The sequence below is a fragment of the Microcaecilia unicolor genome, chromosome 5 (assembly GCF_901765095.1).
Source record: "Microcaecilia unicolor chromosome 5, aMicUni1.1, whole genome shotgun sequence".
In the NCBI taxonomy this organism is placed as follows: domain Eukaryota; kingdom Metazoa; phylum Chordata; class Amphibia; order Gymnophiona; family Siphonopidae; genus Microcaecilia; species Microcaecilia unicolor.
The window spans coordinates 351,767,896-351,782,275 of NC_044035.1; the positions used below are offsets into that span (position 1 = coordinate 351,767,896).

At 42.1% G+C, this 14,380-nt stretch overlaps 1 protein-coding gene across 2 annotated transcripts in view; it reads left to right on the forward strand.

Annotated features, from left to right (window-relative positions):
• JPH3 (junctophilin 3) overlaps positions 1 to 14,380 on the forward strand; it is a 209,199-nt gene that overhangs the window by 165,257 nt on the left and 29,562 nt on the right. For both annotated transcript variants that reach the window (XM_030204565.1, XM_030204566.1), the window contains exon 3: positions 12,303 to 12,427. In XM_030204565.1, the coding sequence (XP_030060425.1) occupies positions 12,303 to 12,427 (125 nt within the window). The remainder of the gene's footprint in view (positions 1 to 12,302; positions 12,428 to 14,380) is intronic.

The window sequence follows — 14,380 nt, forward strand, 5'->3', positions numbered from 1 at the left end:
TCCAAATTCATATGAGAGACACCAGCCCAGCTCTGGAATCCCCCACACCAGCCTCAAATGTTGACATTCCTCCCCCAAGATTTGCATCACAGAGTTATAAAACCATAGTACTGTAATACAGGATCCAAACTTCCCCCCATATCCTTCCCTCCCACCATTGTATCCCCCCTCCCGTTTCCACCCAAACCCCAACCCACAAAAAATATAGCTCCCCAGATCGCAAGGGAAGCGTCACTCTCTTTAACCCCGCCCCCCTCCTCTCATGCTCATACCACATACAGCGCAAAAAAAAAAACACAAAACAAAACTTTAAGATTAGGTTCTCACATATAATCTCCCGGATCAGCTGCCATGAAATCATCCGCAAGTCTCGGCCAAGCTTGTCCATATGAAGCCTGCCCAGTATACCTACACTTTTAGGCAGATCTTGGTCCATTATCATGTCTATATCCGCAATGTAGTCCGGGGACAAAAGGTCTCCTAATACCGAAATGCTTCCAAATCATCCAGAATATACTGCTGAATTGAGTCAACCAAAGGTTAGTCCCTATTCAAAGACCGTCATTAACAGTCTCTTAGGAAGAATGATTAATCATCTGTCCTCCACATGAGCTTCAGCTGACCATGCTATTTAGCGTTTTCAAATAATCCTGGGCATCTGCTGCCCTCTCAAATAGATGCTGTTGCCCATCGTGATTAATGCACAGTTTAGCAGGGTAAAGCAAAGCAAAGCGTATCTTTTTAGTGGGTAGTTCTGTGCACACTGGCGTGAAGATCCTCCTTTGTTGTTGTACCTGCTGGGAGTAATCTTGGAAGTAGAGAATAGTTGTCTGCCTTTCCAAATAGCAGCTAAAATCTGTTGTTTGTGCCGAAAGTTCAAACTCTTAAATATTACCACTCTCGGCCAAGTGGAATTTGGTCAGGCCATCCCCACCTGGTGCGCTCGCTCCATGCAAAAATGTTGCAGCTGCTCAGTAAGCTGAAGGGCCTGAGGAAGCCATTTTTCCAGAAAGTTCGAGAGGTCTTTATGTGCCAGTGTCTCTGGTAGGCCCACCAGCCTTAAGTTATTCTGTCTGCGTCGGTTCTCTAAGTCATCAAGTTTGGATTCTAGATCTGCCACTTTCTGCTCCAATGTCGCCTGTGCCACCTCCATGGTCGAAGTGCGATCTTCCACTTGCGATGTGCATTGCAGGCCTGAGTCCAGTTCCAAGCTCATGCTATCTATACGTTCATGCGCTTCTTCTGCCCTATCATATATCTGTTGTAACTTCTTATGCGGGGCAATGTCAACTGCCCCCGAGACTTCCGCAGTGATCTCAGCTACCCAAGATGAACCCACCGTTCCTTCCTTTAAATTGTTCTGGTCCTCCATTTTACTTTCCATTACATGCGGCTTCTCCTGGTCTTTACGAGTGCTTTTTGTCATCATTGCTGTTCTTTTGTGCTGCCCCATAGTATTCTGATATGCTAGGTCTATTAGTAGAGGAGTTTTGCTGGTTTAACAAAAAATTATTTCACTGTTTTCGGTGCTAAAGGTCTGATTATTGAGAGGTGAGCACGGAGCTCTGCGTTTCAGCGTCTACTCCGCTGCATGGGGGTCACGTGATCTCTTACACATTATTTTTAAATGTATTCTACAAAGGTTTTATTATCTATGTTTTAATTTATACTGCTATTGTATCTAGTTGCAAGATCAATTTTGTTAACACAGCTTCTCTCAGTTAGCCTAGCAGGGTTTAAAAAAGGTTTGGCTTGCTTCCTAAAAGAAAAGTCCATAAGCCATTATTAAAGTGGACTTGGGAAAATCCACTGCTTATTTCTAAGATAAGCATCATAAAATGTATTGTACTGTTTTGGGATCTTGCCAAGTACTTGTGACCTGGATTGGCCACTGTTGGGAACAGGATACTGGGCTTGATGGACCTTTGGTCTGTCCCAGTATGGCAACACTTACGTACTTACGTAATGTGACCATGTCGATGTTCATTTACAATGTACACATATTTCAATTTTAGTTAAAAGATTTTACATGGATGTCTACTTCATACATTGTACTATTCATTTTTATTCTTATACTAACGTTTTACACATTATTTCTAAATGTATCCATAAAGTTTTATTATCTATGTTTTGATTTATACTGCAATTTGATTTTTTTTATTAGTTTTGATTTATACTGTTATTTATGTTTGATACAGACCCCCGAAGCAGGTGCTGTGCTGTTGAATGGGAATCCGATCAGGGGATTTCCTGGGGCATTTTCAGATCTGCAAAGATACTTGGCTCTTCTCAAATACAATTTTCAAGCTTGCATCTATACACAAAACCTGGTATTTAAAGGAAAATGAAATTAAACTCAAGCCAGATATGAAACACTTGCTGATCTACCATACATTATCTTTTTAATTCCAAATAAAGTTCTAGGAAGCATAGTCCATAATCAACATTTATGAGCTGAATCATTACATCTGATCATGGAATGTGACCCTTGCCATGACTGCCCTAAATTCAGTGTATTGCCCTCAGTATTCATTACTGAAGGCTTAGCATACTGTTGTGTTGCAGGATACCATTTGCCTTGTCAGTGCATGAAAATAAAATAAGGGATTTTTTCTATCTGGCTTTTCTAGCTGGTGCCAGGGGAGGCGTTGGTGATTTCACCAGGGGTGGGTCAAGGCAATCTGCTGCTTGAGGCAAAGGATAAGATTTATTTATTTATTTATTTGTTACATTTGCATCCCACATTTTCCCACCTATTTGTAGGCTCAATGTGGCTTACAATAGTACCGTAGAGGCGTTCGCCAATTCCGGTATAAACAATTACACAGTGATGTTATGGTAGAATAGGGCTCATGTGGAACAAACATATTAGGGAATCGTACGGAGGAAGAGTTAAGTTATGTCCAGAGAAAAAGAAGATAAAGAAAGAAAGGCAACATTCTATGTGAAGAAAAATTTACAACTTTTACACCACAACTTAAAGACAAGATACAAGGAAAAAATTCTGAATTAAACTCTTAGGTAACAGAAGCAAAGAGCAGGGGAATGGGGAATGCCCTCAGCCAGAGATCTCAGCACTTAACATTCTATTGGACAACCTGGGCTGAATTATCACTACTTTCCTTAGCAACTATTAATTCTACCAATTTTTTGGGCTGCATAAATATATAATTAACAGAGTCCAGAGAGATTATACAATGACATGGAAAAATTAATTTAAAAGTGCCCCCTAAAGCAAGGGTTCTAACTTTTAACTTCAAAAACTCTCGACGACGAGCCTGAGTCTCTCTGGTTAAATCAGGAAAAATGCGAACTGCTTCCCCCCAAAATTTGTCATTCAAATGACGGAAATAAACTTTAAAGGTATTCATCTCATCCATTTCAAGTGCATAGGAAACTATAAGAGCAGTTATCAATTCTAAAGAGTGTTCTAAGAACTCTGTTAAGTTCATCTCAGGTTGCTGTGGTGAAGAATTCAGGGGATCGGATTTTCTTCCAGTTATGTACTGTAGCCGAACTAGAGGGGGAAATCCCTCTGGTGGAAATTCAAGTAGTTACGTTATGTCCATTACGTTCTTTGGTTTCGTCGTGTTGCTGGGTTCAGGTATTTAAGTAGGGTCGGTAGGGTATGCCTTTTTGAACAGGTAAGTTTTTAGTGATTTCCGGAAGTTTAGGTGGTTATGCGTTGTTTTCACAGCTTTTGGTAGTGCGTTCCATAGTTGTGTGCTTATGTTGGAAAAGCTGGATGCATAAGTTGATTTGTATTTGAGCCCTTTGCAGCTTGGGTAGTGGAGGTTTAGATATGTTCGTGTTGATCCGGTTGTATTTCTGATTGGTAAGTCGATGAGGTCTGTCATATATCCCGGGGTCTCGCTGTAGATAATCTTATGAACCAGGGTGCAGATTTTGATAGCAATACATTCTTTGATTGGGAGCCAGTGCAATTTTTCACGGAGGGGCTTGGCACTTTCGAATCACGTTTTTCCAAATATGAGCCTGGCTGCCGTGTTCTGAGCGGTCTGAAGTTTCTTTATGAGATGTTCTTTGCATCCCGCATAAATTCCATTGCAGTAATCTAGGTGGCTTAGTACCATTGATTGTATCAGGTTCTGGAATGTTTCCCTTGGGAAGAATGGTTTCATGCGTTTGAGTTTCCACATTGAGTGGAACATTTTCTTAGTTGTGGATTTCACTTGCCTCTCTAGTGTTAGGTTGTGGTCGATTGTAATGCCGAGGAGTTTCAGGCTGTCTGAGATGGGGAGGGTGTAGTCTGGGGTGTTTATATTTATGGGGTTGTTCACGTTGTGTTGGGATGAGAGGATGAGGCAGTGTGTTTTTTCTGTATTGAGTTTTAGTTGAAATGCATTTGCCCATGAGTCCATGATGTTCAAGCCGAGCTTAATTTTGTTGGTGATTTCTGTCGGATCGTGTTTGTAAGGAATGTATATTGTGACATTGTCCGCATAGATGAAAGGGTTAAGACCTTGGTCGAATAGGGACTTGGCTAGTGGGGTCATCATTAGGTTGAAGAGGATCGGTGATAGTGGTGATCCTTGAGGTACTCCGCAGTCTGCTTTCCATGGTGATGATATGTTTGAATTTGATTTCACTTGGTATGTTCTAGTGGTTAGGAAACCCTTGATCCAACTGAGTATATTTCCTCCGACCCCGAAGTAGTCTAGGAGTCGAATGCACTGGACATGTCGAATTGGAGGATAAGTATGCTTTTTCCTGTTGCTATTTCTTGCTTGAATTTTGCTATGAAAGTAATTAGTACTGTTTCAGTGCTATGAAGGGGGCGAAATCCTGATTGTGATTCGTGTAATATTGAGAATTTATTTAGTTAATCAGTAAGTTGCTTGGTTACCATACTTTCCATCAATTTGATTACCAGTGGTGGGATTGATGCTACTGGTCGGTAGTTGGTGATTTCGTTTGTATTTTTCTTGGTGTCTTTTGGTATTGGGGTGCGTAGGATTTTGCCGTTTTCCTTAGGGAAGAGACCTTGTTGAAGCATGTAGTTTAGGTGGGATGTAAGGTCAATTATGAAGCGGTCAGGTGCGGATTTTATTAGGTAGCTGGGGCAGGTATCCAATTTACAGTGGGTGTTAGAGAACCTTTTGATCGCCTGGGTGATTGTTTCGGCAATGAGGGGAGTGAAGTTTGACCAAGTTCGGTCAGCTGGGTATTCTCCGGGGGTTGGATCCAGACTATTGATGAAGTTTTCGATATCGGTATTGTCCTGAAGTAGCGTGTTGCGTAGGTTTGTAATTTTTTCATTGAAGTATTTAGCAAGTTTGTCTGCAGATGGAATGTCAATATTGGTTGTGGTGACCGCCGTAGTGTCTAGTAGTTTGTTGATGAGTTGGTAAAGTTTCTTTGTGTCTTTGTGTTCAGGCCCTATTTTGAGTTTATAGTATGTCCTTTTGGTTTGTCTTATTGCGTATTTGTATTTTCTTTGTATCTGTTTCCATGCATTGAATGTGTGTTCATCTTTTATCTTTTTCCATGCTCGTTCGAGTTTCCTGGATTGTGTTTTTAATGTTTTCAGTTCATCATTGAACCATGGTATAGTGTTGTGCCTACGTGAGGTTCTTGTTCGTAAGGGTGCTATTTCGTCTAGTATGCTTCTGCATCTTTTATCCCATTCTGTGAGGTAGTGTGTGGAGTCCGTTTGTGCTGTCCATTCGTTATTGTATATTTGTAGCCAGAATGTTTTCGGGTCTATTTAGCCTCTGGTGCTGTAGGTTGCGTGTTCTTGTGTGCAGTTTGAGCCCTTCTTCCTCTATTTTATGGATAGGTTTAGTTTGTAGTGATTGGTCCATGGTGTCTCTGTCCATTTGATATCTGTTATTATTAGGTTCTGGTCTGTTGAGTTTATGTGAGATGAGGTCGAGTGTATGCCCTTTGACATGGGTTGCTTGCACTTGTGGCCATCTAAGTTCCCATGAGTGGAGGAATTCCTTATATTCTCATGCATTTGTAGAGTTTGGGTCTTCTAGGTGAAGGTTGATGTCTCCTAATATTAGTATATTGGTGTTGGTTGCACACGTGTTCGAAATGAAGTCTGTGAAGATTGTCTGTCCATTGTTCCAATTACCTGGTGGTCTATAAAACAAGACACAATTCAGGTGATCAAGCAGGGTTTTGTTGTGGATTCTGATTGAGGCAATTTCAAGTTGGGGTGTTATGGACTCAGCAGTGGTTTCAGTGGTAAACTGTGATCAATAGATTAATGCTATGCCTCCGCCTCTCTTTTCCTTTCTGGTCTAGTGAGTGATTTTGTATCCTGGGGGGCAGAGATCTAGGATTATGGGGTCCTTTTGATCATGGATCCAGTTTTTAGTGATGAAAAGTAGATCAAAGTGTTCTGACGTGATCCAGTCTATTACTATTGTTGTTTTGTTTACTACGGATCTAGCGTTGATGTAGCCCAGTTGAAGTTTTTGGTGTGGGTCGTCTATGCTTGGTGTTATGTGGATTTTTGTTAGTTGGCATTTCTTTGTTATTGTGGGTTTGTTATAGGGTTTCTTTCCCTTCTGTTGGGGTTGTCCGCATGTTGGTGTTTTTTTCTTTGTTTTGGTTGTTGACGGTTTGATGAGGTGGGGTGTATCTAGTCGGTCTTTGGTGATTATGTATATTGGGATGATGTTACTTTCTGCAAGTGGGGTAGTTAGTGTTAAACGGATCAGTGATAAGGAGTAAGTTGCTAGGAGTAATTTGATGGTATTCATTTTGGTATTAGTTCTTTTTAAAAAAAAATAAATACAGATAATGTACTCACGGTCAGATGGTTTAGAGGTGTTGCTCCAGGGCGCAGTCTCCGTGACTCTGAGAGCTCGCCGGGGGGGATGCACCTCACCCAAGGCAGCTAAAAAGGGGGATCCTCTCAGGGAGCAGAAAAGACTCTTCACTCAGTACACCGACCAGGTGGTTTCCCCAAGAAAAGCAAATCTTTATAGTCCCTGGTTATACTCAGCAAAAATAGTACAGTTTAGGGACCCTTTTACTAAGCTGTGTGTTTTACTGTGCTTTAAATACTAGTGTGGACTTGTGTTAACATTTAGCATGTGTTAAGACAGACAGCGGGGTAAAAATACAGCGATAACTATGTATTGCTGTAATGGGCAGGAATCAGGCAGGAGAGTGTTTTTTCCTGACAGCGCCTGGGTGATTATCCTCTGCTAGTTGTCCCAACTGGTGATAGCATGGCCGCAATTACCAATCTCAAAGAGGAGGAGGTAACTGCTATGGTGCTACCGACACTCAGGATTTTATAGACCTCAATCATATCCCACCTCAGCTGTCTCTTTTCCAAGCTGAAGAGCCCTAACCTCTTAAGCCTTTCCTCATATTGGAGGAGTTCCATCCCCTTTATCATTTTGGTAGCTCTTCTTTGAACCTTTTCTAATTCTGCTATATCTTTTTTGAGATACGGAGACCAGAATTGAACGCAATACTCAAGGAGAGGTTGCACCATGGAGAGCTACAGAGGCATTATAATATTCTTAGTCTTGTTGTGCATCCTCTTCCTAATAATTCCTAGCATCCTTGTTGCTTTTTTGGCTGCTGCATTTAAAGGAGGTGTGATATGGTCTTCTTTGGTGTTGATAAAGAAAAGGGGAGATAGTGGGAAAATGACCACGGACTCCAGAAACAAGAAGGACAATCTTGATCAATAAATCTTCTCAAGTATCAAGATTGTTCTTCTTGTTTCTGGAGTCCGTGGTCATTTTCCCACTATCTCCCCTCTTCTTTATTGGCTTCTTTCCATGGGACTACATAGTTCTCCGCCCCAGCGGATTTCTACTGGATCATTCTGTTCTTTGGTGTTGGCCACAAAATAGCCAATTCCATTTTACAATGGGAATACGTGTCTATTGGAAAAAAAATATCCTGTCTGCTTTTGTGCCTGCCCTGAGGCATGTGCAAATGTCAGCTAGCACTTTAGACCTGGGGTTAAAATCAAGGGGCATATGCAAAACCAAATCACCCCACCCCTAATCCCCTGCAACTCATGATCACCCTTTCCATCCCCAAAATTCTTCCCCCGGCTCATACCAGTGGAAGGGAAAAGCAATCCCCTGATGCACCTGCCCTCTCAGCGCCCAGATTCAGAATGGAACCTCTGACCCCTGGTGGTAGTTTTATGATACTACTGCTAGGGCTTAATCTCCAAAATAAGGGATGATGATGATTGCAAGTGAAGCCTGAAAGCATTTACTAGCTGTGGCCTGCCCGTTAGCTTACTGTTATTGTACCATTTCAGCAGTGGGAAGTCAGATGTCCTAAATATCTATGTTCTCTCTCATCTCGCCAAGTAGCATTGCAACAGTAGATGGTAACAGATAAAGCTGAACTGGCCCATCCAGTCTGCTGAATTAACTGCTAGAGCTGTGTGTGAACTGCCAGCTTTAGGAGTTTGAGCATGTGCAAAATAATTGCTCCTTATCCAGGTCACATTCTGGTGTCTGGTTCTCTAGTGTCCTGAGCTGATGAACAGATCCAATTCGCCTAGATCTGAAAAGGCCAGACGTTATCACAATATACTGTAACTAACTATATATGTAAACACGCACTCCCCCCGCCTTCCACCATATCTTTTATTCAACCTCCCAATCCATGCTTTAATTTGGTGCAGCACTGGTTTCCCCTACCTCTGCTGGAAGTTGTTTCTGGTGTCCACCACCCTCTCAATGAAGAAACATTTCCTCATATTTCCTCTAAGATTCCCTCCTTCTAACCTTCCTTTTTCTCCTTGTATTTTATTTAAACCTGCTACGTATTTCTTTTCCCTTCCTTCAGTGTGTACATTTTGAGCTCTTTTAGTTTCTATTCTTAGGTCTATGTTGCAGCTTCTGCAGCAATTTCATCGCTCTTCTCTGAACTGCTTCCATCCTCTTGCGTCCTTCTGCAGCCAGAACTTCAGTTTGTTTCAGCTGTCATTTGCTGGTATTTTGTTACTGTCATATAGATCCACAGTAACAAAATAAATGGTACAGACAACATTAATTGGAAAAGTCTAATAAATCGACGTAGAAGCAGGAACAATTTTACATATTTCAAAGGGAGTGTGATGAGATCCCGGAATGCTTATTAGGCCTAATGATTAAAGCTGGAGATGAATAGATGAACCTGTTCACTGATTAAAACCTTGTCCACTTCCTCTCAAAGCCTCGCTCCCCACTATCATTTCCACGTACGCAGTCACAGATATTTAGGTATTCTTCAGTTTGCTTAATTCAGTTCAGTACTCAGAAAATACAGCAAACTGAGATTAAATTGGATGTTCAGTCAGGGACACGGACTGTTATATGTAATGTCTACAATAGAAATGTTTAAAAGCTGCTCATCCAGGGCTCTTTAAAGTAAGGACCCATCATACCAAAGACACTGGTTAGTTCTGCATGGATGGGGAATAAAATGATGCCTTTTGTATGTGTGCAAGAGGGTTAAGAGAATGAGAGAGAGAGAGAGAGACACCAAGGTAGAAGGCAAAAGTTTACTATGAAATGAGCAAAGAGACCCTCGGATTGCTTGCATAGGCCTTGACCTCTTAGTCACGCTTCTCTGAAAATTCATGGCAGTGTGTATTTCCTTCATTGATTCTCACAAATAGAAACCGTTGGAAATTCTTCATATATTTTTTCTTCTTTTTTTATATGCTCTTAATTGTTAATATATACCGTAAATTAACTCACTTCACTAGGTAGTGCTATTATCAAAGCTTACCCAGTTGTGGCTAGACTATAAATAATACTACAAATAATACTACAGTGCTCAGCTGTGCAACTCCGAATGATTGAACGTATAGTTTAGTTCAACATACATCATTGCACTGGGTCCCTTCCTCCTCCAGTATATGATATTAAGTACTTAGTAATAGTAGTTAACAATCAATTTTATAAACATAAAGTACATATCTGGAGATGGTTTGTTAATTCTCCATATTCCACAACGAGATGTGAGTTTTTTTCAATCAGAGTGAGATATAAACGTGATCATGTGCTCGTGCTCACTTAAAACAGTCCCACAAGTTTCCCAAACTTGTTATTCTTCCATCCGTAGGTATTCCCTTCCCATTAAAGAACTTCCCAATACTAGCTGTGTTTCGCAGTATGGTGCTTCATCAGGGGAATTCTCATATCCTGCAAGTTAGAAACATTGTGTTACAACCCGCACTTGGTTTTCCAATATGCATGGAACACTGCTGTATTACTAGTTCCTTAGATATAAAATCCTGCCCTTATAATCTTCAGAATTATATTTCTCTCTTAAGAAATAGATTAGAATCATTCTCAAATTTGATTATAACATTCTAGGCATACCTGAAGTGTGACAGTCTCCCAACCTACGACTCGCCTTTCTGAAAAGACGCCAATGCATAGTGTGTATTTCCTGACAAGCCTGTAAGGAGTTCACGGGAGATGTTAGCATAGATGTCAACATTTAAAAATACAAATTACTTCCCCCCTCCTTGCTGTGAATGTTAGTTTTGATGATATGGATTATAAATTTGTTTAAATAATAAAGAAAAATTGATAAATTTGGTCTTACAGAGGTCAGATAATGGAGGGGGAGTGGGGCTGTTGTTGATGGGAGGCTTAAAAAGAGGTGAGCTAGACTGCCCACATTGAATTTCTGCTTTTCCTTTGTACCCTGGCACCCTGGCAATGGTATAGTTTATAGGTCAGGGGTAGGCTAGAGAGAAGGGTGATAGTGGAGGGAAAGGGTATGTGTCATATACTGGGGAGGAAGGGGACCAGTTGCAGGGCTAATCCCCCAATGGAAGTATGACAGTTTGCAGGGGGCAAGAGACACTACTGGCTAACCAGCAGGTTGAAGGGCATGATTCTGTGGGCTCTCTAGGAAATTTATGGTGGTGGGACTCACCTTCATCACTGGGGAGGCCAGATGACCAGAGAACAGGTTTGTGGGCCTTTCTCCCAAAGTCTGCAAGGTGGATTGCGCAGTCTGGGAGACACATGGCTACTCCAGGTAATCCAACCAGGCTTTATTTATTCTGCAGTGATGTTAAGATCTAGGAGAGGTAGGCTAGAATAGGGGCGTAACCACAGGTGGGCCTGGACGGGCCCGGGCCCAGCCACTTTCCTTCCAGACCCGCCCACCTAACATCCCCCGGGGTTTATGGTTTGTGTACTTGTATATGGGTTAAGCAATTAATAAGACTGCAATGTTGTATATGCTGCTTTCCTGACCACTGCTGGTTGAGAGTGAGAGGGGGGGGGGGGTGCCAGGGCTAAAGAGATGAGTAAACGAGCCTGGCACGTCCTGTTGTGCTGCCTGTGGCATCACTCTGGAAGGTCAGGTGCTACATTGGAACCACAGGGGACTTAGACCGCACAGAATCAAACAGCCTTTATTCAGATGCTCATGCTGTTTGTTTGCTAATTAGGTGTCGAGGCTTGGGTTCTGCTGCAAAGGAAGCCCAAGCAGATTCAGCTCCCAGCTGGGTCTGTTTGAAATGAAGCAGCTTATGCAGGTTCCTAAAATCTCTCTGTGAGATGACTGTGCCATGTTGACTTCCTTCAGAGGGTCAACACATTGTTGTGCCTCTCAGCTCTGCACTTTTATTATTTCATCCCACCCCCACTTTGCTAGCTGCAGACTTGTAGTGATGGACTTGTGCAACACAAAGACAAACCTGTTTTAATTTCTCATTAACCTGAAGGTAGACTCATTAAATGGAAAAGAAATCCCCTTCCTTCAATACTGTGCAGAAAGCATAACATAGTAATGTAGTAGATGGCAGATAAAGACCCATACGGTCCATCCAGTTTGCCTAACAAGATGAACTCATAGCATAGGGTATGCAATAACTACCCTGTTCCTTACTATGAACTCATACTTTAGGATTGAATGCTACTAGTGGGCTAAAAGAGAGGGGGGGGAGAGAGAAAGAGAGTGAAAACCATGAATCTAGAAATAAATCAGCCACCACACAGCAGGTTAAGGCATGCTAGTTAGTACTGTAACGTTCCTTATCCGCATTTGTGCAGGTAATTGCAGTGAAAATAGGAATAATAATAATTGTAATAAAATCTTTATTAACAGTTTCTGTTCACAAGGTTATAAGTCCTAAGGAGCTTCCAGGTTGAGAATGGGAGGTTAGAAGGCACCAGGTTGGGATGATAGAGTATACTCTTCTCCTGTCAACTCTGCCCTTCAATGGGTAGCTGCTGTGTGGACTGATTACAGGTGACTGCCACTGTTTTCCACCTGACTGGAATCTGCTGCCCAGGCCAGATAACCCAGCACCTCTTCCTCTCTGTCTCCTGCAGGACAGCCCTCTCACGAGCCAAGGCGGAGGCGGCCAGCACAGCAGCGCAGAAGGCCCAGGAGGAGGCCCGTGTGGCCAGGATTGCTTCCAAAGAGTTCTCGCCTTCTTTTCAGCACCGGGAAAATGGTCAGCTCCTTATTTCTTGTAGCCTACATCTGTCAAAAGCATGAAGGGGGGAGAGGGTTAGTTAGTGAAGCCCTTCTCCAACTGTCTAAATGTATTACAATCTTCTACATAGAGAATGGGAGTAATCCTCTAAGCATGCCTCCTCCATTCATAGGCTTTATGTCTCAGGGACTGATGCAGAAAGCCAAACGTTACAGCCATGTGCCAGTGGCTGAGTCAGGGGCGTAGCCAGACAGCAGATTTTGGGTGGGCCTAGGCAAGAAGTGGGTGGGCATCGAGTGTTCTCCCCCTCCCACCAAAAAAAGATCTCAGCTGGTGGGAAAATGCTTCTCTCCACCTTGGCAGTCTGCAGCAGGCATGTGCTGAAAACTGAGAATGCGCAGTTGCCAGTATCATGGAGAGTAGCATTTTTGTTACCATCAGGGGGAACTCTTCAGCTGGTGGAGCTTGGGATCCCCACCAGCTACCGCTAAACATGTGCTACTGTTGGGTGGGCCTGTGCCCTAAGTGGGTGGGCCCTAGCCCACCCAGGCCCACCTGTGGCTACGCCACTGGGCTGAGTGCACGGCTTCTAACTCAGATGTAACAACAAAGTTTTGCCTGCTGATGCAGTAAGCTATTCATATGCAGATATGAAGCACACAGAACTGGTGTGTTAATCATGATAGCCTACTGGATGTGAGGTCACAAGGTCCTGCACCGAGGGCAGCTAGTTCTGTACAGATGTCCGAGCAAAGCAAAAGTGTTGGCACACATCTGCATATGTGCTGGAATGTTATTCTGCAAATAAATATTGGTATCAGAAAAATTTCTTGCACATAAAAATTTTTGTGAAACCAATATTTTTGCGCACAGCTTTCTAGTTCATGTGCAGATATCATTTTTTCCTACTCAGACCTTACCTCCTGTTCGTTCCTAAAATTATGGGTATTGTTATACTCACAGCAAAAAAAGAAAAATCTGATATTAGACCCTACTGCAGAAGAATGAACTGATCCTCCTCGGACCTGGATTCAAGGTCTAGTGTTCTGCTTGCCTTAAAGTCTTCCAAAAGAAAAAAAAACCCATGGGAAATACAAAAATATAAAACTAAACAAAATAAACACATTTTGATTCTCAATAAATGTAGTATGTGATAAGCTCACACCCGAAACCAACGGGATTGCTTAGAGCATTCCAAAAATGTCACCAAAGGCACTTCTGTGTATTTAAAAAAAAATCCTTTAATTGGCATATTTTCCCATAATCTTGAACGGTCCCTTCATTGTTATGGAAAAATATGCCAATTAAATGATTTTTTTTAAATACATTGAAGTGCCTTTGGTGACATTTTTGGAATGTTCTAAGCAATCCCGTTGGTTTTGGGTGTGAGCTTATCACATACCACATTTATCGAGAATCAAAATGAGTTTATTTTGTTTGTTTTTATATTTTTGTATTTCCCATGAGGTTTTTTTCTATTGGATTTATCCTGTTTTCCCTGTACGGGTTTTTCATTTATTTTTTTCTCTTGTAGTTTTGATAGTTCTGCTTTAAAGTGGAGTGGAGGAGTGGCCTAGTGGTTAGAGTGGTGGACTTTGGTCCTGGGGAACTGGGTTAGATTCCCACTGCAGGCACAGGCAGCTCCTTATGACTCTGGGCAAGTCACTTAACCCTCCATTGCCCCAGGTACAAATAAATACCTAAGCTGCATTGAGCCTGCCATGAGTGGGAAAGCGCAGGGTACAAAAAAAAAAGTCTTCCACAATGGGGCCAAATAGCTAATAGTCTCATTTTAATATGCTGCGTGCAAATGTCCTTTGCGCAGATTCACACAGCATTATCTTCTGCATGAATCACTTCTCTGCATTGTGCAGCCATAAAATTGCACTAACCATGTGCTTCCCCTGCCTGCAATAGCCTTCTGCATCAGCCCCTCATCTTGGTAACCAGAAACATCATCTCTTGCTCCAG